The sequence below is a fragment of the Lepisosteus oculatus genome, chromosome 8 (assembly GCF_040954835.1).
Source record: "Lepisosteus oculatus isolate fLepOcu1 chromosome 8, fLepOcu1.hap2, whole genome shotgun sequence".
NCBI classification, from domain to species: domain Eukaryota; kingdom Metazoa; phylum Chordata; class Actinopteri; order Semionotiformes; family Lepisosteidae; genus Lepisosteus; species Lepisosteus oculatus.
This window is the reverse complement of record NC_090703.1, coordinates 4,333,569-4,357,617: the sequence shown is the minus strand read 5'-3', so window position 1 is coordinate 4,357,617 and position 24,049 is coordinate 4,333,569. Positions and strand designations below refer to the sequence as shown.

The 24,049-nt window shown below is 41.3% G+C and overlaps 1 protein-coding gene across 6 annotated transcripts in view; it reads left to right on the top strand.

The window, feature by feature from the left end:
• The window catches only part of kiaa0586 (KIAA0586 ortholog), a 175,393-nt gene that overhangs the window by 132,230 nt on the left and 19,114 nt on the right, over positions 1 to 24,049 (top strand). For 4 of the 6 annotated variants that reach the window (XM_069193031.1, XM_015350114.2, XM_069193029.1 and 1 more), the window contains 12 exons: positions 3,625 to 3,708; positions 7,576 to 7,760; positions 8,223 to 8,341; positions 10,453 to 10,634; positions 11,096 to 11,267; positions 11,562 to 11,778; positions 12,633 to 12,889; positions 13,272 to 13,348; positions 14,437 to 14,571; positions 15,650 to 15,836; positions 18,550 to 18,689; positions 19,702 to 19,789. In XM_069193031.1, the coding sequence (XP_069049132.1) occupies positions 3,625 to 3,708; positions 7,576 to 7,760; positions 8,223 to 8,341; positions 10,453 to 10,634; positions 11,096 to 11,267; positions 11,562 to 11,778; positions 12,633 to 12,889; positions 13,272 to 13,348; positions 14,437 to 14,571; positions 15,650 to 15,836; positions 18,550 to 18,689; positions 19,702 to 19,789 (1,843 nt within the window). The remainder of the gene's footprint in view (positions 1 to 3,624; positions 3,709 to 7,575; positions 7,761 to 8,222; positions 8,342 to 10,452; positions 10,635 to 11,095; positions 11,268 to 11,561; positions 11,779 to 12,632; positions 12,890 to 13,271; positions 13,349 to 14,436; positions 14,572 to 15,649; positions 15,837 to 18,549; positions 18,690 to 19,701; positions 19,790 to 24,049) is intronic. The other 2 variants (XM_069193030.1, XM_069193032.1) reach the window with 2 other exon arrangements.

Genomic DNA, 24,049 nt, shown 5'->3' with positions numbered 1-24,049 from the left:
CGTCTTACTGTTTTTAGTGCAAGCATAGTTCTGTGTCCTCAGGGTACATTTTCCTACAGGCAGATACGGAGTTTGACAGGACTCAACACTTGAAAGTATGTTCCACAAAAATAGCACATTAAGTGCTTCTTCTTTTTGCTGAGGCTACCAATTGCACATAACGTAGAGTATCATATCTTTTACAGAGGTAAAGATACTGTAGTTGTCATCATTGCTAATCTACTCAGAAGCTTGAGAGGCCGTGTACTTACTTTTTTAATTGAAAGAAATCTCTAAAGCATTATTCTTGCACAGCGTTTCACACGAATAAGCATCTCTAATGGAATTTGCAACTGTTATTGACTTTGTAGTTGGCAAAGAGAAAGAATTGCAGTTTTTTTTTTACCCAGCTTTAATTAATGGATACTCATTTTGTGTTTTATGTATTTGTTTTTTGTCTCAGTTGCCTTGGATCATTAGAATTAAATCAAGTGCAGGTCACCTTTTTAAATTAAATTCAAATACAGTATCTGCAAATTACTGATTAGGAAATTATTAGTACAGAAAGCAATGATGATCTAACAAGACTGATTGATCTTGAAGCCATAATGCACCAGTCACTAGAACTGCATCTCTTTACAAACATTCACATTTATTTTTTTATTTCCATGTGTTTTTTAATTAATAAGTCTATGGCCAAATTTAAAGGTAATAAAAAAGCAGAGCACAAATGTGCCTTTTGCTACTTCATAGCAGAAACAAAGGTCAATTGCTTTCAGCTTTTCAGTAATGACATCATCACACCATCAATGTCACATTGTTTTCATGACTGGTTTCATCTCACTCTGGATTTCTGAAATACAGTAACTCCAATTTGCCACACTTCACATTGAGCTTTTTTGAGAGATACAAAGCAAACACAGGCTCCTGCTATGAAGCCCATAGAAACTCAATTAATAACAAAGCCTACAGTAGGAAAAGCATTTTACTTTTTAAAAATGTATAAAGTTATTATTTGTTGTGGTATTTCTGTTACACTGCAAAATAAAAGTATTTTTTCCTCTGTCTTGGCTGAACTCAAGAAATCCCTGAGGTGGTCTTTCTGCCTGCTTCAGACATTAATCTGAGTCCTGTGAGCAAAGGGAAAAAACAAGAAGTTCTCCAGACAGGTTTCCTGAGCTGGGAGCAGGTCTCGTTGGCAGACAGAGGGCCTCATCTGGAAGGGGTAGTGAGGCAGGCATAGGATTACTGCACTAACCTCTGAATACTGGGCTGCCAATCTGCTGACTCATGAGATTGTGTTTCTAACATTTCCAAACACTCGGCAGCAGTTAATATTTTTCTGTCAGGATCAGGCAAGCTTCGTCGAATATCCTACTGTTCTTGGAGGTGCCTTTTCCCATTAGTTTCCCTAATATTACACAACATAATATCAGCATAACATGCCCCATAATTTTTACCTCTGTGTTTCTGGGTGTTTTAACTCTCCATAGAGTAACTATATGTCTGTGCCAGAAAAAGCCTTTCGCATCAAGTTTGAGTTTGTTTGAGGAAAGTGTCTGTCAGTCAGACATGCTGGAGTTTAGATTGCATTCTAAACCTGTTATCAGAATGTCGCAAGGACACCAGTGTCTGTGTGATCACCAGATATCTCTGCCCTCCATCAGTGGTCAGGAAAGCATTTGACATCGGTTTGTATGATGAATGTTAATGTTCTCCTTGTGTTGCAAGCACCGGCTTCATTTCTTCTTCAGAGAGAAGCAGCAAGCTGGGGCTTACTGCTACAGACTGCTCGGGTTTTGGAAAGATGCTTTAAATATGATGCTGTTGCGAATTCAGATCACTGTGCTTCAACTTTCTAAAAAAGGTCAAATGAACAAACATACCAAATTCAGTAATAATACTGCTATCCATTGCATTCACTACTGAGAGAGGAGATTTTTATTACTTGTATTAATACAGTATATACAGTATAATTCAGAGGTTACAATAACAATTTCATGGGGTAAATGTACAGTATTAGTTTTGTACTGTGCAGAAACAAACACAAGGCTTATTAACTGCATAATACGACGGTTAAGACATAAAGGTGAAAACATCCACAAGGTGTGGATTAAGGATCAGCTGCCTCTCAAATTTACAAGTGATAGTATGGAGTAGTTTGTGTTGCGTAAAGGTGAAAGAAGGTATTGGCTATCCAGCAGAACTGTGGTCTCTGTCAGAACTAGTTTTATTTGCTGTTACAAGGTTTGATAAAATTGTTCCTGTCAAAGTTATGCTCTTGTCAAAGCACAAATAAATTTTGGAGTTACAATTCATTACAAATCAGGTTACTCTAGTCCTTCATTTCTATAATTGCCACCATTGCAAACTTGACTGAAATCCACAGTGCATACACAAACCAAGGAATGTTTTTTTTTTCAATTTCTCCTTCCAATGCCTTTTCTCCCAGTATCTTACAGTACCTGTGCTGTTTTAAGTGTTCAGCCAATACAGAACACCTCCTGCAGTTCTCACAAAGTCCAAGCAAATTACTGGCTAGATTAGATGAGAAATTAGATATGTGTTCGAAAGAGTGATGGCGAATTTGATACTGTGTGATACCGGTCTTGTATGGTGTAGAGAGCTATTGATCAATTGAATTTGATTTTGCAGGATTGATTCATTGGAATGAAGACCCATTCTCAAACAGTAACATCTGATTGTACGATCAGCCCCATAGTACATAGTCGCAGCCTACACACTATTACTGTACAAGCCAGAACAGAATCTGGAATAGATTGAAACAGCAGTTCAAGGTCATTTTAGGTCAGGGCTTCTATCTGTTAGACCATCTGGTAACAATGCTTGTAGTTCCTGAAAGAAAATTCCAAAGACAAACATTTGTTTTTTTCACTTAAGAAATAGTGTACAGTATATCATTGTTATGTTAGTTTAAGGCTGTCCAGACATCATACAGACATCAAGGTCATTATGTTTTGAAATAATCTGTAAAGTATTTATAAATATACTATGTAACAAAGATAGTTCAAACCCTTTATTAAACCAAACCACCAAATTTGGTTGATTAAATTTGTTAAAGAAATGCATTAATTTTTATCAATTTTGTTATGAAGATGATTGTTTGGATATGAACACAATAAATGTGATTGTTGTTAGTTCATTAATAATTTTACAGGAGATCTTTTCTTTTTGATCAGGATTTGAATCACTGTTCGATAGTGGAAAGGCAGGTTTGGTGTAGTTGGGAAGAACGCTGGAGTATTGTATATTCAAACTAAAGGCACTGTACAGTAAGTACATATGTCTTTAACTGGACAGTTGGTTAGCAGTTCACTGGTATAATCAGGAAGCAAAGTGTTTAGCCCTTGAAAGTGAGCAGCAAGATTTTACATTTTGTTCTGAAATCCACAGGAAGCTAAAACAGGCAAAATGTGCTGAAATGTGTTCTAGTTTTGGTTAAAATCAGAGCAGTTGAGTTTTGAACATGCTGCAGCTTGTTAAGCAGGTGATAAGAGACTAGGACACCAAAACCAACCACCCTCTTAGGGACACAGGAGATATTTATTGTCTTGTTCTCAGTCAAAATGTTTCCTGTCTTTAAAAACCTAGTATTTAATACATAATGATTTGGTTGTGTTTTAGACTGTGGAACAAGCCCAAACACAGGAAGAAGACAGTAATGAGTTCCCTGGAACAGATTATGTTGCTGTCACTGACATAGCCCAGGTAATTCTTTTAAGTTTCTTTCTTCTCCACTATTTACATTATAACTCCCAACACCAGCTGCTGGGAGTACAGTGTGATATAAAAACAGGACTCATTTGTATTTTGACCTTTTTTAATTTAATTGTTCATCTGTGTGCACAAGATCTTATCTTCCCTTGTTACAGTTAAATAATTGCTGAAAGTCTGGTTGATACACGGAAATGCACTTTCTGCAGATACTAATCGATTATCAGTGAATATAGATCAATGAAAAAGTAAAGTTAGGTTACAGAGAAAACCCTTCTGTGTGTTGTACAGTAAGTTAAATTGCTGGTGTGGGGCTTTGTGAGAATCATTCCTGGGTTTTTCTGTAATCGTGTAAGCACGATCCTTTTTATTTTGCACTTTCCAAGCAGAAACCTTTTACAACAGTGATGAAGAATGATATATTTAGTAAACACAGTGTAAAAACAGATTGTTTGTACTCTCCTCTCCCCTGGTACTGAGGCATGCAAAGCTGCGAATCCAGTTATAATCAGGTTACAATTTCCAGATATTTCTGTGAAATCAAATCTCTTTCTAGAGGGATTTGCAGTCAAATGGACAAATAATAATACATTTACTTCTACAAAATGGTAAAAATCACATACTATATATGCAAACTTACTACATACTATTAGTTGTGTCAAATAGATAAAAAATAAAATTAAGTTCAATATTAAATATTGTTTTCAATTAATTACGTTTAATTTACCATTTTTCAGATGCATATCAATCATTAACAATGTGTATTACAATATTAACATGTTATAACTAAAACTTTTTTCTATTTTGTTGTTGCTGATGGTAGTTACATATAAAATTTAGTTGGATGAAACCTTTTGAATGCCCAACAGGACATTGGTAAAGGAATAGTATTGAGCTTCTAAATTTTGGGGAAGTACTTTTACTCTTTTTCAGCAGAGCTACAGAAAAACACCCTATAATTCCTATTCTGTCGTGTTAGATTTTGTAGCTCTTTTGTTTGCCTGAAAAAGTCCATGTTAATGCAGCAGTCCTTAAACAACTTGAGAATTCGATTTGAGAATCAATTTGTGCAAATAAAATGTCCATGCAAGAGCACGATCAGATAATTTGTAAATATGACAGCGGTCAATATCGTTCTATGTAGGTAAAATATAAGAACAGTGTTCTTTGCTGCATACCGATTCTTTTATCACTCCTTTTTCTCCTGGAAGGTGAAAAAAGTGTTATTTCACACTGCCCTCTTCTGGCGAGTACAAAATTAGTTCTCAAACTGCAAATTTTGGAACATTTTTCTTGCTGAAACATCTACGCTAATGTTTCAGAACATATTCAAATTATAAATCATTCCTGTAGGAGTATAAACATGAGCTTTGATAGCAACCAATTGGAGATAGGTTGTTTGCAGTGCTATAAACCTTCTGAAATATCATCTTTGCTCTTAACCTCAACCTATACAGCCCTCTCTTACATCAGTTCTTAGTGATGCTCTATGATTGCTAACTGCCATACTAAGGAACACGGTTGCCTGATGGATACACATTAAAAAAGCCCACACAGAAAACTCGAACACATTCAAATAAATCATCCAGGTGGGGCTGCACATTGGTGGTGGTGGAGGGGAGCCCTCATTATTAGCCTGTGATTAAGAACTGGGCTGATGGAGGAGTACTCCAGGATTAGGAATAGGTACCGCTATGTTAGGCAGTAAAAAAGCATGTTGAATGGCACTCTTGGAGGATGGCACCTTGCATTCCTCGTCCAAGGAAAGTAGAAGAAATGTACGTGTCGAGACTGGCACGGTCAGATGATACTACTTTTAATTGTTCTAGGTACATGATGAAAGTTGGGTAACAGTTTAACCTGTTGTGTGCCTCAGAGTAGCCTCTTGTGATTGTTTAACTGGTGATTAAGAGCAGCATACATGCCTTAATTATGTTAGAAATCCCTGAACACAGTCAAGGCCAGAAGCCTCTTTCATAAAATATAATAGGGGAGCAATTTACTTTAATTATGCTATAAAGGATGGTTTACATTCTTCCTTTTGGCACGTGTTCTGTTTTTCCACCAGCAAACTATATTTCTAGCCAGGAAACAATATACTGTATACACAGTATATACACTGTATCAGCAAAACCTATTGAAGACAGTACTTAAAACATTTTAAATCCAGATGAAAATACTTCAGAGCTCCCTGTCCAGAAATCCCAAGTCTTGGCTCTAAAAGTGATATGTTTATTGAAAAGGAGAGCAAAAAAAAAACTTCAAACACACCCCACATTTGGCTGCACAGTGTTTGGTTTTGTTTCTGGAAGCTTGCCCATACCAGTGGGATAATGTAGCCTGTTTAACGGAGTTCCTCCAGCCTGTTTGCCAAGGAATCTGCTAGTAATCCAAACTATTGACCTAAAATCATACTCACTTTGACACTTTTCACAGTTTTTAGGCGTAGAAACGTAACACCGTGCTGCGTTCCTGTCTACCATGTAATAGTGTAGCTGATTTACTGTACTTTTGAAGCAGTAATTTTTAAGTCCAGCTTTTGCCAAAGATGTGCAATGATTGATGTTGTTCCTGATAGGGTCTGGGACTGTGAGTACTGTCACGAATGTTTTCAGCTGAGTGTGTAGACTGCTTTCTTAGTTTTGCATGGGTATTGTTTTGCTGTAAATGTCCGCTGTTTTTTTATTGTGAATCAAATATAAAAGAGTTGCTTTAGCAGTCCCGGCCTGAGAGTGTTTCACAGGTAGGAGTTTGGTTAGATAATACGATGATGTATCACAAACATCATGATTTTTGTTTTAATGTTATTTTTCTGGGGGCAAACATCAACTATTAAATGGTACGGAATGGGTATGTTTTAATTTTATATCAGCTGCCCATGTCCATAGGTCATAGGTCAGTTTTTGTAGATATTGCATGAAAATAGTGTAGTATCATTTATAAAGCACACTCTTTCTCAGGCCTGTGCTTAAATTATAATGTATGGAACTTTAATTATTTCCATCCTAAGAGGCGTACAGTATTGTATCCGGACATCAAAGAGATTTACATTTCCAGTGCATGACCGTGCCCATTTTTAACCTGTTGCCGACTGCTCAGGGGATGCCAGCAGGGCTGCACAACTGGATCGTGGATAGACTGGAGTAGGAGGGGAGAATATCAGATGCTGTTTACTTTTCACCTAACAGTACTTTTCTGAAATGGTGGTTTTCAACTTTACACAGCCAGATTTTAATTTAATAAATTGTCAGACTGATAAGTTATGAGGTGATCTAATCTGCCTCATTGTAATTTGATTTTGTAGCCTTTGCCAGCCTCTTAATTATTCACTGCAGAGATCCAGTTGCTGTTCAAATGACAAATTGTTTTCACTCGGGGAAGAGAAACGCGCAGCAAATCGGCAGGCTGTGAACACAAAGAATGGTGATCAAAGCAATGGGACTTTGTAGGCGCTCATGTGCACTTCCGTTTGCCGACACCAGGAATTCTCCTTCTAATCAGAACAGAAGCATGTTGAACACATGTCTTCACCGGGGACAGGAAGGACAAAGCGTATCCTGACATATGAAATCGTTCATTTGTCCAGCCTCACAGAGATGTGCAAGTGCTTTGGTTTTAGCAGCACAGCAATGGCCTCCGTGTTCCAGCGTATTGGAAGCAAAGGCCTGTTAGCAACAAGGTGCAGCTCAGATGAGGCTGTGCCAGTCTGCCAGTTTCTGGTGAAGGGTTGAATGGGTTAACTTAGTGGGCTCTTTTTTCTCTGCCACTGTTCCACTACGTTTCTCACTGTTTTTTTAGTAACTTGTTTGTTTCACTCGAGTTGCACTGGGTTCTTATCTTTCGTTCCTTTTTTCCTGTAAGGACTCAGAGGAGGAAGATGGACTCTCTGAGGCGGCGATCGAAATAAACGGCCAGGTGGGGCCTGCCCTCGCCCCCTACCACGGCCCTTCCTTCCCACCCTCTGCTCCGGAGCCGCGGCCCACCATCGATGCCGTGGAAGTCCGAATCCAGCAGAGAGAGACCCTGGAGAACAGGCTGGTCGACTGGTGAGTCCTGCCTTCCCTGCCTCGCCCTGCTTGCTGCTCTCCTTCAGCCTTCGCCATTTCAGTCGGCTGAGTGACGGCGCGCCCGCCATCACCACGAGCCCGACACCAGCGTGGTGCGCTCGTGATCAGGGGCGTGTATTAATTACAACCAGGGGCAACGAGCGGGCAGTTTCTCTGCACACCCTTTCACGTTTATTGAATTGTTTGCTTGAGAAAGGCTCAGCTTTATCAGGGTCCTTTATCTCTTGCTGTTTGGTGGCCTCCAGTGCTGTTGATTTATTTTCTATATGACTGGCTTTTATTCAAGCCTGAGCGATAAGCTGCTCATAATCCACATCCATTAAGAAAAGCCGTTGCATGTCAGGGGTCTCTGTAGACGCTCAGGAAGGCCTGTCTTCCCCGTGCAGTGTCTGTGTGTGGGGGCGGCTCAGCTAACGAAGGGAGAGGGCCTGTGTGTTGCAGGGTGGAGCAGCAGCTGATGGCGCGCGTGATAGCCGAGCTGTACCCCCCTCGGGTCCAGGCTGCAGAGGACAGCGGCGCATCGGAGCTGGAGGACAGCGGACCCTCCACCTCTGACATTGGTGAGGGCTGAGCGGACCCCGCTGGCTTGTCTGTGTCTCGTACAGCGCTTTCCACACCGCCCAGTTTATATTTTGAAAAATGTTTCTGTGCCCTCTATCCCAGTTAAGTTTAACCGTTTGCCCTTTTTTTGTTTCTGCCTGCGTATCGTTTTTTTAATCTCCCCTCAACTCTTCAGTGTGATTCCAGAGGTTTCACACTTTCTTCTGCTCTGAGCGTATCCCTTCATTGCTCCTCTCTAGGATTCAGGAACACCATGAGCAGGGATTGTTATCATTTTCATGTATTTATGTAATACATACATGATGATGGCTATTTATATGAAGAACCTAAAGGAATATAAAATTAAAACAAATGTATACATTTCGATTATTAAGCTTTTAACATACTTGTCATCTTATGTTTATTTGTTGGGGTGCTGCATTTGATTGAGTTTAAGGGGAGTGAGTGGATTCAAAACATTGTGTACTGAAATACCAAAATGACATTGGGTAACTTTTTTCAAAAACATTGAGAAGATGACAGTAAATTTGAAAAGCTCATACAGTAATTTGCCCTTATGACTTGCATATGATGGAGGAATTAATTTTTTTAATATTGTTTTTCTCTCTTTAATCAGCTGTTTTATCTTTCCATTGAGTGTGTGAAAGAAAATCCTTGTTCAAACCAAAATTGAACTGAATTGCACATTATTTTCTAGTGAAAACAATTCATTTATGAACACTTAAAGATCAAATATTGTTCCCATGTGTATGAATACTACGAGAACAGTTAAATGAACAGTAACTATGCAGAAGCTAAACAATGTTTTCGAAATGAGCTAAGCAGAAGGGAGTGGCCTGAAACACATGTCACCACAGTTAGTTGTTAGTTGGCTTGGCATAGTGGAGTCTGTTAAAGGTCGGTTCTGGTGACCAGTTGTAAAAGAACAGAAATAGCCCTGGCATTGCTTACTTGGCATGTCATACATCGAGTGGCTTTAAAATGAAAGCTTTGGGTTTTGGTTTCCGTAAAATACAAGTATGAGCTTGTAAGACAAATGGTAACACCAGCACAAGAAAACATAGTTGCTAGTTATGCAAGATTCTTGTTTCATTGTTGATGTGATCTTGATGATCTGTTGGAGCACATCCCTTTTCTAGAAGGAAATAATAGTCTGGAGTACCACGTCATTCACCTGAAAGCTTAAAGCACTTGGAGAACATGTGTGATAGAGACTGGGGTAAACTACAGCTATGATGGACTGTATTCCTTTTGAATTTCTGACAGAGTTTCCAATAAACAAAGCATTGTGTGTAAAGTCCGAATGCCTGTATTTGAGTGTGCATATTTGATTCTAGTCATCTGTTGGCTTGGTCATCTTAACAGCACTTATTCCTTTGCTGATGAGCACCAGATTTCTGCATGTAGCTTTAAAAAAACTGTTCAATAGGAAACAGGTCCATTCCTGTGACTTTCAGAGCTTCTTCTCAGTCAGATGAAAAGTGTGCCATAATATTTTAAACATTTAATTGCATTGGCAGGGCTTTGTTATCTAGGCACGCACAATTAGTTAGCTTTTACAAAAGAGCTTCCTCACGAGGTAGCCCTGCAAAGAGGTGAAAACCTTGGGCAGATGATTTCCAGTTTGTTTGGGGATTTTCTATTGTAGAGAAGACCTTGAAAACCCGATCCAAACAAGAATGAATAGCTTTTTTACAATAGTACATAGAAATGTAGTGATAAACAGTTTTAACAATAATGAATGAATCGGTGTAAAGGTATGCTCTCAAGGTGAATTAGCATGGTTAAGCTGGCCTCTGTGTGTGTGTGATAAAGGTGTGTGTGAGCCCTGTGACGGGCTGCTGTTCTGGTGGGTTAAGCTCTGGCTTACTGTGAACCATTGAGGATAAAGAGGCTGGAAATGGATGTATGGATGAGAAGTTAACTAGTAAACAGTTGCACACAGTGATTAATATATGTTTTCTGTTGTTTTTACACAGTCCACTCGCGTGTGTGTTGTTTTCTTTACAATCTCCAACCTTAAGCTGGAGAATTCCCCTAGTTCCACTCCTGAACCATGGGAACTTCACCCAGGGCTGTTGCCCACGAACCTTGTCTCTGCTCTGTGCAGTTGAGGCAGCGGGCGGCGGAGGTGTGCAGCTGTTCGTGGAGGCTGGGGTGCCCGTGGACTCGGAGCTGATTCGCCAGTACGTGAACGATGCGCTGGCAGAAACCATAGCCATCATGCTGGGCCAGAGAGAAGGGCAGAGGCCAGCCTCTCCCCCCGCGGCTCTGGAAGTGCCAGCTCCTCCAGTAAGATGCGTTTCAGCTTGCTCGCTCACCGTTCCTACAGTACTGTTAGCTTCGGGCCCCAGTCAGTCAGACGATTGACTGGAGGAACACCAGGGCAGAGACTGACTAGCCTGGTCTCACCGAGCAGCGCAGAATGCTTCCACTTATTTGTACCGATTCTTCTTTTAGAAAACAACTAACTTGTTATTTTGTCATTAAAGTATGAAAATGAGCCTCAAGTTCTCCAGTAAGGCAAGGCAAGTCCATGTGACGAGCCATGTGGTTCTTTAGACAGCGGGAACAGGAGTCCCTTATTGGACGGGATGCCAGTCCATCAGAGGGGTCCCGGCTCATAGAGCTGAGCAGACTGCAGCAGTCGGGGGCAGGGGCATTCACAGAAGGGTGCTTCCAAGACCACAGATCTGCCTGCCCAGTACCTAGTTAGAAATCTGACTCGCGCTCTGTATGTCACTGTTTTCCAGAAGGAGCCTGTCGTGCCAACACCAGTGCCCACACCTCAGCTCAGCCCCCACCCCAGCCCGCCCCCCTCGGGCCGAGCGCCGTCCCCCGTGCGCACCCCCGACGTGTCCGAGCGGGAGTCGGCAGCGGAGTTCTCAGAGGCCGAGCTCGAACCTTCAGCCCCAGTACACACCGGTACAACTCCAAATGGCACAGCTGCGCAGCTGAGCAAAAACTGGGATTTTCGCCGTCGGGGGTCTTTAACTTTTTACCCAAGAGTCCCTTCAGAATGACAAAAAGTGGATTGAAAAGCTCCTGTAGGTGTAAAAAAGTCAGCTGCCTTTGTAATTTGAAAAGACTGGACACCGGCAATTTTAAAAGGGTCTTTCATGTATTGTAGGCTTAGCATAACTGCTAGAACACCCTTTCCAAATCACAGAAGGCCCCAGACTGAGCTTGTATCTTTTGGTTGTTTATCTGGCTTTCAAGAACCCGAGGAGGAGCACAAAAGCCCGGTGATAACACCAGCCGCCACGCCAATCCCCTCTCCCCACCCTGTGGCCACACCCTCTCCTCCGGAACCCGAGAGGAACCCCAGCCCAGAGCCAGCGAGGCCACTCCCCAGCTCCTGGGAAGACGCACAGCTCCCCCTAGAGGAGGAGGACCCCAGGCCTGACAGGGAGGAGCAGCAGTCCCAAAGAGCAGTGTGAGTCACAAAGTTCACTGGTCAAGACAATCCCTTACTAGGCCATTCACACTCCACACACGTCAGCATAAAACTGAACACAGGGTGAATAAAATGAAAACGTTAAATCATTGCTAAACATGGTCGAAGAATCATGTTTAGCAATGAAAGGCGGAGCGGTGGCTCTGTGGCTCAGGATCTGTGCCTGTGACTGGAAGGTTGCCGGTTCAAATCCTGCGGCCGGCAGAGGAATCCTACTCTGTTGGGCCCCTGAGCAAGGCCCTTAACCCCAGCTGCTCCAGGGGTGCTGTACAATGGCCGACCCTGCACTCTGACCCCAAGCTTCTCTCCCTGTCTGTGTGTCTGTGTCTCCATGGAGAAAAGCTGGGGTATGCGAAAAGATGAATTCCTAATGCAAGAAATTGTATAGGGCTAATAAAAAAGAAACATTATTATTATAGAAGCGATAAATGTTTGGAAAACCTTTCCAGCAGTATACTTCAGTGGTTTAAAAGATTCTAATACAACAGCTCCACCTGGTGTACTAATTGTGAATTTCAAAGAGCTTAACAAAGTTCACTCGAATGCATTAGTTGATCTCATGAAGAGTGATTAATTACCTCGGACAGCTGTTTTAAAAATGTAATTGCTTTTGTCACTACATTTACAAAGCCCTAGAGAAATGTTGCATAAATTAAGGCTACATTAAGCGTCTGGTGCGTAATGGCAATTAAAAATGTGCCTAAGAAATGATAAGTGCACACAGATTCAGACCTGAAAAACTGGATAAATGCCAACCCTAAAGAAATATAGGACCACAGAGTCAATAGAATGTGTTGTAGTTCCCCAGTTTTGCCATGTGGGTCTTCCTGCAGGGTGATGTCGGTGGCCCAGGAGGAGGAAACGGTGTCGCTGGTCACTCCTTCCCCACCTGTGGCTCCTCAAGCCCCGACCCCAACCCCGCCCCCTCCCTTGCAAGCCCCACCCACTGCTACTGAGACCCCACCTCCGCCCACCCCGTCCACCGAGGACAGCAGCTCTACCGCGTCAGTCACTGAGACGGACACGGCCGGCAGGAACATCTCCGAAGGGGAGCTGCTCTTCAGCTACGGGCAGTTGGCTGCAGCCAGAGGTGCGCCATTCAGCACAGTGCACCTGTAATAGAAGTGTCTGGGAGGGTTCTGCTCTGTACCTCATCCGAGTTACAGCTAAATGAGTAAAACGCAGTTGGATCATTTTCATGCAAACTACATGATTTTCACTTCATGAGAACAGTGGACATATACAGTCAATATTAAGACCAATTATCAAATTAATAATAATTAATGTATTGGGGCAATTGTCTCTACTTTCCTTTCCTTGCTATTTAGCATTCTGATATAAATATCAGTCAGAACACCACAGATTTAATCCTTCAGTTTCTGAAAGCGCAGGAAGAATTTTATTTGATTTCTAGATATTTTTTGTTGCCCCTCTAGTATCTAGCTCATTTCTGCTTTGCCTTTCCTTTGCAGCTCTGGCAGAAGGAGGTTTGACTCTCCCAAACCTCAGCGCCAGCTTGTCCAGTTCACTGCATGGATTTCAGGACATGGTGAGGCACTTTCACGGGCAGTCCCTCCTGAATGCTGGCTCCCGGTTGGCACCAGGATAAAATATTGGAAGGCTTGGTTGGTGCCCAGGCTATGATAAGGCCCAGAATATCAAACTGAGTGTCCCCGAATCCTGAATGTTCGTCTGCTGATATTGTTTTTGCCTTCTTCATCTTTTATTTTATGAAAACCATACAATCCACAGGGACTGTTTAATTACACATGGGGAAATTAATACATTATATGGTGGGAGAATATGTAAGCTCAAACCTAAAAACCACTTACAGACAGTTTTCCACTTTGCTTTCTTGAGAGTAGCAGAAAAAAAGTAATTCGACTTTTATTTGCGGCCTTCTTTCTTGCTAAGTGTATATAAATATATAAATATTGAAATAAACAACCTTGAGTACTACCAGAACTACTTTATTTAGTCTCTTATGTAAAATGATTTGGAAATGTAATCTTTTGATTTTGAAATGTGCTCTTTTGTTTGACTTCCTTGGAATTCGTGCTTTGAAAGCTATTACGAAATGAAACCTAAATATTCCAGACACTCCGTGCCAATCTTGTCTTGTGATTCAGAGTACTGATTATAGCATTTGCTAGACTAAACAATGATGCCCTATCTGTTGAACTTTTAAGGAATACGAAATTCCAAAACACAAATCTCAGGCTTGACTTTCTCTCGGCCCATAATAGCGACCAATTTACTGACAGCTGACTTTGGTGGGACAGCGAACCTCTAACCTTTTAAACACAGGCTTGGCTGGGAACCTTCTGCATGGAATTGAGCTGGACATCACAGAGAGTGATGGCAGCATGCTTTTTACTTGCGTACGTCATACTCAATTTGTATAAGTCACATTGTTATTGACTTCAGGCTGTTAAATGCAGCATGATTCTTTTGCTGTCACGGTATCCTTAAGAACGTGTTCTGCACTTCTGGCATATTAATTTGAGACTCAAGTGAGGAGCTCCAAGGGGACAGGTGAGGGTTGGTTCCTCGCTGACAAGTAGAGAGAAGAAGCACAGCGTTTGGGATGCGGAGCCTTCTGGAGGAGTGAGCCTGTTAATATTCTTCTTCTGTCAGGACTACGATCCCCCTAGCGAGGGGCAGGTCATAAGGAGGCCAGATATCCAGCATCACCGGGACCCAGTCCTGTCCTTGCTGGCGAGGATGAACCAGGGCCTCACCGCTCTGCAGGAAGGACATGTCCACCCACAGGTACATCGCACCGCTGGCGCTTCAGAAACCGGCCTGCCGGCAGGGGATCTCCCTCTGGATTCGGGCTGGGCTGCCAGCTGACTACATCCCACACGTCTACGTCTGCCAGCACACAAACACACGGAGCTTCACTCCCTCAGTTCTACATGTGATGACAGATGTAAACTAGTGCAGGGCTCCAGTAGGTACAGTACCTCATGTTATTAAGCAGGGCAGCATCATTAAAAGGAATTGCCTGTAATGTGTCACCTCTGTGATGAGAATGAATTAATCTGTGAATGAAGAAATAAAGAAAAACGACCCATTTTTAACATTGGGTTATTAAAGGGGTTATCTTGAATGGCATTCTGGACCTTTTACTATAATGAGGAAACAAATGACTTTGAAGTATTTGAAGTATTTTTTATATTAATAGAACTAACATAGGAGCTCTGTGGTAAATACATTTGTGGAATTACAAAATAGAAACAGGAAAGATTTCAATGTAGTTACTGACACTGCTGTAGGTAGTGTTAAGGCAGTACCTCTTTCAAGCAGTAGGTGTCACCAAAGAACATGGAAAATCAGTTCTGACGTCCTTCCACAGTGATCCTGGCATCAAAAGCTGACGCCACTAATGGTTGAATAAAATGTTAATATTAATGTTAAATAGTACACTATACAAAATGCTGTAAAGATACACAATTAAATGTATAAATATTAAACATCTCTGTAATCCTGCAGATAATTTAGGCTTCCCAGGTCTCACATTGTAAATATTTAGCAAAAAATCTTGTATTTGGACTGAATGCATGGTACCCACGTTTGGTGTTTTATCACATTTACAATGAAGTATTTCGATATGATTTCCTAGCAAAGTCAATGCCAAAATAGAATGGTTACCTTTCTGAAATCTTGTAGCTAATTTACAGCATTTCTCGTCTAATCTCTCCTCATGGTAGTAGAGGTAATGAATGCTGTCTAACTCTGGTCCCTGTCCACAGGGCGTTGACAAAGAAACCCACCCAGCTTGGTATTTCTTGTGTTGTTAACGAAATTGAGCAGCAGCACTGAGCCCCTGAGTGTTTCCTCTGTGCAGATCCACTCTGATGACGACAGCAGCATGGGGGAGGTGAGTGAGGGCCAGAGGCCCAGGCTGCCAGCTGCCGGGGAGACTCTCCTGACTGGACACTCACTCCTGCTGGATCAGAGCAGCCTGAATGCTGAGACAGTGCCTGAGCAAGAGGACAGGTCCCTCTCACCTGGCCAGCAGAATCACGAGCCAGGTAACACCCTGATGTTGCACCAGGCTTTAAGTGTTAGTCATTTTGACTAACATCCCCAGTGACCAATTCTGTCTTCCATTATGCAAGTGTATTGTGGTAAATCTGACACAGATGGAGGAATGTGCTTTGTCACGGTTTTCCAGAGTTAGTAATATGTTCTGATTTGCCTGTCTAAGTGTTACTGTGCTCTTACAATGATTTCACTATGCTTTACTGCACTTTTGCCACTTGAGGAGAAGAGTTTTACTAAATGTAGTGATTTCCCTGTGAACGCTTGCTGTTTGCTCTGCGTCACAGATCTTATTTCCCCCTTTGTGGTGTTTTCTGAAGCCGGTTTCCTTCTTTCCCACTGCCCTGCTGCTGTGCACAGGGGGATAGACGTGTTTACTCTGCAGAGCCTGGTGACACTGTGAATGAACTCTGGAATCACTTGGGAATGTTTCCTGTTGGGTTTTCATCACGTAAGGCTGGAAACTGGAGCTCAGTGGAAAGTCTTCCCAACAGGGTTCCTTTATATATTTATATTGTTTTTTTACTTCCCCAGTGCAAGACTCAGTCTTGTGTTGATAGGGAGCTCGGCTTGACTGCTAAACAAAAAAAGATTGTTCGGTTCTGTTTGTGCATGATGGCTTAGCTAAGAGTACTGCTGGTAAATTGACGAGGTATTATACAGACCACCATATTACTCTGCTGCATAGATGAACACTAGGGAGACCTGAACCCCTCTGGTCGTCTGGCCTGCAAACAATGACCATTTAGAATATAAAAAGATAAGAAATCTTACAACCTAGGGGACACCATTTGACCCGTCTAGCCTGTCTGGAAGTTAGTAGCTAATTAATCCAGGCTTTTCTTCATGTTGGCTTCAACAACATGGCTCGGTAGCCCGTTCCATATACCCATAAGCCTTTGGGTAAAAAAGTGCCAAGTGTTTTTAGCTTTAAAAGCCCTTCCACATAGTTTCCTCTTGTGCCCTCTGGTTCCTGTACCACTGTTCAGTCTGAAGAAGTACGTTGGGTTGCTTGTGTCAATGCCCTTGAGAATTCTGAATTTGTGTATCAGGTCCACTCGTAGTGTTCATCTCTCCAAAGCTGAAAGGTTCCAGTTCCTTTCTCCTGTTGGTGTAAGACATGCCCGTACCCCTCTGCTCACAGATGAACTGCTGATACTGATTGCGTTTCGGGTGCTGTGGAACTGGCAGGACCAAGGCGGTCCCAGAGAGAGAGCCTGCAGTCGTATTGATCTTAGCAAGGTGTTGTGAGTGGTGGCCTGGCTGTCACTGCCAATCCTGTTGCTAGGATAGAACCTGGTGGCTGTGGCCTCTCCAGACAGCTGGCCATCGTGAGCTCGCATGATGCAGACCGATGGCATGATGGCATTGTTGTCTAGATAAGTCGGACATATTTCTCCCATTCTGTCATTCTGTATTTCTCCTTGATTTTCTTCAGGCTCAACATTCAACATGTTAAATTGCCTTGTCACCAGCGTCAATTAAAATTAAAAATGACACCAAAAGCATTTAAGCAGTATCCAAAATATGTACATGCATAAATAGAGTGATAATTTTCTTTCGATTATATAAAATCCCAGTATGTACAGTATAAAAATGCAGTATATTTTTGAGTGTATTTGGCATGTGTGAACATGGACAGTGAGAGTGAGCAGGCAGTGCTAGACGAGAACAGTAATCCTGAATGTGCCAGTTTTCGTAAGATGTATTGTACTTTGTATTGTATTGTTTTTCTTATCAATGATGAAACTCAAGGAAAAGGCTTGAGATATTCTTTTTGAGAATCCAGAAACTACCTGCAACGTATTAGTGCATAGTCAATTTTCCTGATTCACTCATTGACTCATGCTTAGATGTCTCCGTTTAATTTTAATTAAATGAAACTGGAGTGTGAAAGTGTCTGGTACATCCTTGGGTATTGGCCTTTTTTAGCAAGTGTAAGAAGACAGACTGCACATAAGACCCATAGAGTTGATTGAAAATACTTCTTGAGTATGTTTTCTGACTTTCTGACTGGATTGCAAAAATATCCTGCTGAATTGAAGCATGTTTAAAAGATATAGAAGAGCGTTCAGTCACAAACATAAGAAAACATTGCTAGAGCATTGCATGTTTTGGGAACGTGGATTGTGTTTGTCTCAAAGCTTGTTATGAACACTAGCAGAATTACATGGCTGTGGTTTTAATTCAATTTAAAAGTTGTTAGTTTACTTCTATTGTACCTCAGATCAATGTGTCCTGGGTTAGATATAATCTCACTCTCTAGGGACCATGTTAATTTCCTGAGGCTTTTTTTCCAGAATGCTAGACAGAATCAGTCTTCATTAATACTTAATGATAACCTGCAAACACACCAATTCATTAATCCACAGGTACTCAAGTTAAAGTAAAACCTCTTCCCAACTTGATTGATGTGTCTCTAAGATTAAGATCACTTGTTTCATGTGTGTTCCACTGCAGTAACACTGCTTGTAAGTCACTCAATTACCATTATTATTCATCTGCTCTGCCACTGGAATAAGGATTTGTAGAGAAATGATTTGTTTAAAATAGATTTTTTGTTTTCAAATTGTGTAATATTCATTCACTCCTTGGAATTTGCATACTGTAAATATTCTGTGAGATGTACCTCTTGCAGAACACAAGAGTGCTTCCTATCAGGAACGTGGGGATACAGTATAGCGCTGTGTTGTCTGCTCCCAGGTGTCGCTCTGAGAGATTCCCAGGACACTTATGGCCCCATGAGCCTCAGGGATCTGGATGAGCAGCCAGTGCCTCTTCCTCGTACGCGGCCAGTCGCCGTCAGACCATCACAGCCCGTGGACATCCGCGGTGCACCACAGGTGGGGTGCAGTCAGCTTTCACTCATTTTCTCCCAGTCTGCTAAGGTCTTTGGATCCTGCAAAGAATTGCTAATGCAATAGAAAGTGGAATAGATAAATGGAAATAAAAAATCCAACAAAGTATTGTGAATGGATTTGTATTGCTAATGGAAGATTATATAACTATTAACAAAAATATTTGTTTCCTAGATAAGGCAATGAAAAAAAGCCTATTTAACCCCAATGGTGCACAATACAATATCAGCAATGCAGATGGATAATCCTCTATTATCTACAATTATGTGCCTCTCTAAGTGTAAGAACTATTGTATTTCTACAACAGTGTGATTTCTCTTTATGTACACTACCTTACAAAAAGCAGTGGTAACCATGTGATTTTCCTGTATGTGCTTTAGGAGACTCAAAGCCAGACTCTAACTAACTAGTTCCAACTAGAATGTTGCATTTGAGTTCAATCAGAAAAGATGCAGATCAAGTAGAGACTGTGGCCTTCACTGTGATTGACCCTGTTCTTTACCATTCCATGTTACTATCCTCTAGAATCCCAGTCACTGGATTTAAGGAGGATGTAAATCCCAGGATTCCTGTGAGGAATCCCAGAATACTTGTATCCAATCTGTATGTGGTGACATTGAAAAATTAGAGCCATTCATCTCCTCTGTCTGTATGTGATAGCATCACACTGCTGGGTGCTCTCTCATTCATAACAATATACAGATTAGGCTTCTTCTAGCTTGACTGGTAGCCTGGTTCTGTGATTTACGGGTTGTTTAAACTAAGGGGCTCAGTGGTCCACCACCTTAATAATGTGTTGACAAGAGATCATTAGTTTGAATAGCCAGACTTGCATGTAAGACTCTATAATATACAGAGGATATGTTGTAGAAACACACAGAGACGAATACAAAAATTTTGACATTAACTCTGTAGTTTTTAATTTTATTTTCATTTTATTAAAAACAACTATGTGCATGCAATACTGATGTGCACCTCTACATTGTTTTTACTTCAGGCTACTGAAATACCAAGAGCTGAGCAAGGACCACCTCCAATTCTAGTGAGACAGTACAGTCACAGCACTGAGGACGAAGCAGAAAGAGGTATTTTTACATAAACTTGTGTGCGGTTCTTACACATTCAGTGCTCTGAAAAGAGTGGAGGATGTTGGGGGGGGGGTGTTTTTTCCCAAAGGTTTTAAAAAGTAGCGAGGGTGCCTCTGACTGGCTGTGGTCAGGAAACTTTCACAAACCCCTGAACACTAACGAGGAACTTATTAATCTGTATTAATACATTTCCTCCACCAGATGGCAGTCCTTCTGTGTGCAGGACAAGCCCACTCAACAGTAAATGGTTTACAACAAAGTCATATTGGTTTTCAGATGGTCAGTTCATGTGTTCAGCAGCTCTGCCTTATCTACCGGCAGTGAGCACACTCTCCACATTCTGAGGGCACCTTGGGTTGCATCACTCATCATGCTAGAAATGTTGGGCTCAGCTCTTTTCACTGCCAGGTGTCAATAAGTGATTAAGTGTGGTGTCAAGCACTTTTTCAGTGAGGTCAGTGAATACCTCAAAATAAGCAGAAGGAGGGAAAGCATGTGACTATAAATGTGCCCTTTTGATGTGTCTGCTGGTGGCCTAAGGGCTTGCATTGATGAACCAAAGCTGCAGTTGACAGATTAACCCAGACAAGGGAATGTGGGTGGGTATACAAAGAACACATACACTGTCTAACGTATAGCCAAGGGATAGCAAGCACAGGTGCTGGGAGTTTAAGCTCAGGGTGGGCAGAGGCTGACAGTAGCTGCAGTGCTAGCGAGCTTGTTTGTTGTTCCCTGTCCTTTCTCCTGAAATACACACAGCTTCCACAATGAAACCGAAACAAAGTGTCACTGAATGATCCAAGATTGCTTCTTGAATTGTCTTTGTAATGCACAACAGTGTGACAGGCTGCTCTCACAGTGATTCTAAAAGGCTAGAATACCATTCAGAATGATAATATGCAATGTTCAGCTCTTTTTCTGTGACTCACTTCTATCCACATATTTAGACAATTTCTCACTTGTACAGCATGCTCTTCTTTCGATAAAAAGTGTTTTAAGATCTCATTGGTATTCTTTAATATTAAAGTACTTACAATATGTAAGCAGCCCTGTACAGCAAACTACATTTTGATTTCTCAATTATTCAATCTGTCCAGCAAAACACATGCTTAACTAAACTTTCCAAGATGAAGATAAAAATACTGTTTGCTGTAAATCTTAAGACATCATAGGAAGCTAATGTTAGCTACATTTTATGTGCTACATCATCTCTTCTTTGCCTGAACCATTAAACTCCTCTGTTATCGATTAATAAACTATAAAGGTCGGTTTCTGTAGAACCTACAAACTTTACAAGTAATTCCATGTGAGCCTTTTCTGAACATGAGTAGAAGGATCAATGAAGGTATTCCAGGTATTCCATTGCCTTTTAACATAATAATGGAATTTGTCAGTGGCTTTTGCTTGACCGTTCCTGAGAGAATTGCACTTTGCCTATTTCTGTTTGTCAATTGGAAGGTATAAAATGTAGCAAAATACTTACAGTGCTGAGTAGATCATTTTTCAAAACATACTCTTGCAACAGACTATAGAACCCTGCTAGTCTGGATATTGTGTATGAAGGAGCCACACCCTAAATACAAGGAAAGGAGCCTTCCCTGTTTGCCTGCAGCAAAGTGGTCGCTCTGCTGGAGACAGGGAGCAAATTCTTCCACAGTACCGAGAGAATCCTCTCTCCAGAGGAGCTCAACACTGTGCCAGCCTGCACAACAGCTTTCCAGTCTTGTTCTTGCATTTCTTTTAAAGGTGCACTTTCCTATTTGTCACGGTGTCTAATTTCTATTTTCGACTTTGTTCTTTTTAAACGCCGTTGTACACACAGGGAGTTCCGCATATACACATGCCAATTATCCTTGTCTGCCGAAACGTATGGTTTACATTTCACAAGTCTACCAAACACAGTGTTTTAAAATCAGACTCGTTATGCCAACGTAAATACAAAGACTCTCTGACATACTAATTAGGTTCAGAGTGAGCATGCTAATCAAGAAAGTGTGCATGTAATTGCAGCCTTTGTGAATGCATTTGGGTGTGCACTTAATTGCAGCGTGCTTGTATGTTTAGAGAAAGGCTTGACAAATTAGGTGTTCTTCAGCAAGAGACAACCAATTTATATGAAAAGACAAGTTAAGGATACACAGCTGTTGTCCACCAGGCATGTGGGAATCAGAACAGTAGCTCCAGTGTTCAGCTATGGAACTGGTATTTTTTAAAGATGAACAACATAAAGAAAAATTGCCCGGGAACACCACCCCAGTAAGCAGCCCCCTTCAAGCTTAAACAAATACAGGACTTCACTGAGAGCACCACTGTTCTGCATGAAATGCAGTGCTTAATTTCCACTCCTGACAGCCCATGTTATAAGGAGAAAGGCAGCAGAGCACTCTGGCACACTTCCCATTAACTCACTGGCCCTTTTCCATAACATTTCAATTACCACTTACATGTACGCGCTGCAGTGAAAGATAAACTGTCCCAACACTGTCCACAGAACACACAGGGCTTTCTGTTAAAGGTGTCCTTTTATGCGTTGGCACCATACAGTACCTAGATGGGTATATTTAGCCACGGGGTCCCAGCCTTCTGCCTGTGAACAGGCACAGTCACAACTCAGAGGTGAGCTGTGACTCCAAACAGTGCAAGTGTTGCCTGCCATAGGGCAGAGTGGAGGAAACTAGGAAAGAATTCAAGGTGCTTATCTACAGGGTAATGCAGCTTTGTAGCTGCTCACTAGATACAGTACTCTTGTGACAACGCAAAGTGCTCCAGCACCAGGACACAGCTCTCTGTGGCGGCTCTCAATAATCACCTGTTCATGGAAGATAGCATTCGGCTTTGAACAGAACTTTGAGTTTTTTTTGTTTTTTGTTCTCGATGCATCAAATAAATTCTCAGCATTTGATAATCATTTCACGTTCAAATATCATTTCCTTTGGAACCACAGTAAGCCTAACATTCTGTGTGTTTTTAATATCATCCAGTGATGGAAAATGATACTCCATCACTGTGAGTGTAGTGGTATAAATGAGCTCCTGTCTGTAGTGTTGCTTTAGAAACTTCACATACACCCATTCAAACAGATCTACACGCACACGTTTATGCAGCACCACTGTTTTTACTGGGGCCTGCACAAGGCTTACAAGGTCAGATTCTGTTCCTTCCTGAAAAAACAAACAAACAGCACATAGGGTATGTAATGTAAGACAAATAAAAGCCTGAACTGAGGAGCTGTTAAACCATCAGCACAGATCGATTATTTGTTTAGCTGGACTGCAGTTATACCCTATTTTCAGTTAAGTGCATTCTTTTAAACAAATTTCTGCAGTTTGTTGGCTGATATCCCAAATTCAGTAACTTCCTACTGCATAAATAAATATACTTGACATTCCTGAGAATATTGTCTTTTACCATGTTCCCTAAAAATGGCACAAAAATGTGCATGCCAGAAATGTTTATATCTGCGGATTCAAAGTAGACCATAACCTTTTTTATCTGTATGTCATATCATACAAAACTGAGTGACAAGCTCATATACATGCTGATGTAAATTACCAAAAGACCCTCTTTTGACCATACTACCAATTAAGAAACACCACAGCTTTCCACACTCAGTATGGAAAATGTTTAACCCAGCACATTTTAGCAATGAAGACCTCAGCTGTGGTGCCGACTTAAAATTCAGATTACACAAACCTTTGACTACACTACACGTATATTAATTCAAAAGCCCTCCGAAAACAATCCCTAAAATATTTGCTATTTTTTATAGGTATAAAAGTTATTTATAAAATATGATTAGTTTATTAAGGTATTCATGTCTTAATAAAATATATTGAAGAGAGAAGAAGTTTACCAAAGAGATCAAACGCACTTATTGAAAGAAAATGGGTAGCCTGGTAACAGGTAACATTGATATCCAAAATAAATTCCTTGTTGTTTACCCCGGTGTATCTCTGCCACATCCAGCAGGAGGCGCTGTGTGGCCTCTGAGAAGTGAACAATAGCCTAGCAGGTGAATGGCTAAAAGTCACGTATGGATGGAACATCTGTGTATAATAGCAATTGAAGAAATATAAAAGCTAGTGTAGTCTACCAGATGATATTCAAATACTTTTCCAAATGTTATCAATAATTTGCCACTGTTTATTTAATCTAGGAGGTCATTATACGCCTGAGAGGAGTTCTGTTTCTTAGGCCCTTTTTCTCTGGTTTTGAAGCTCTCAGACTTGTTTTTTTCCGCTTTTTTAACTCCTGCTA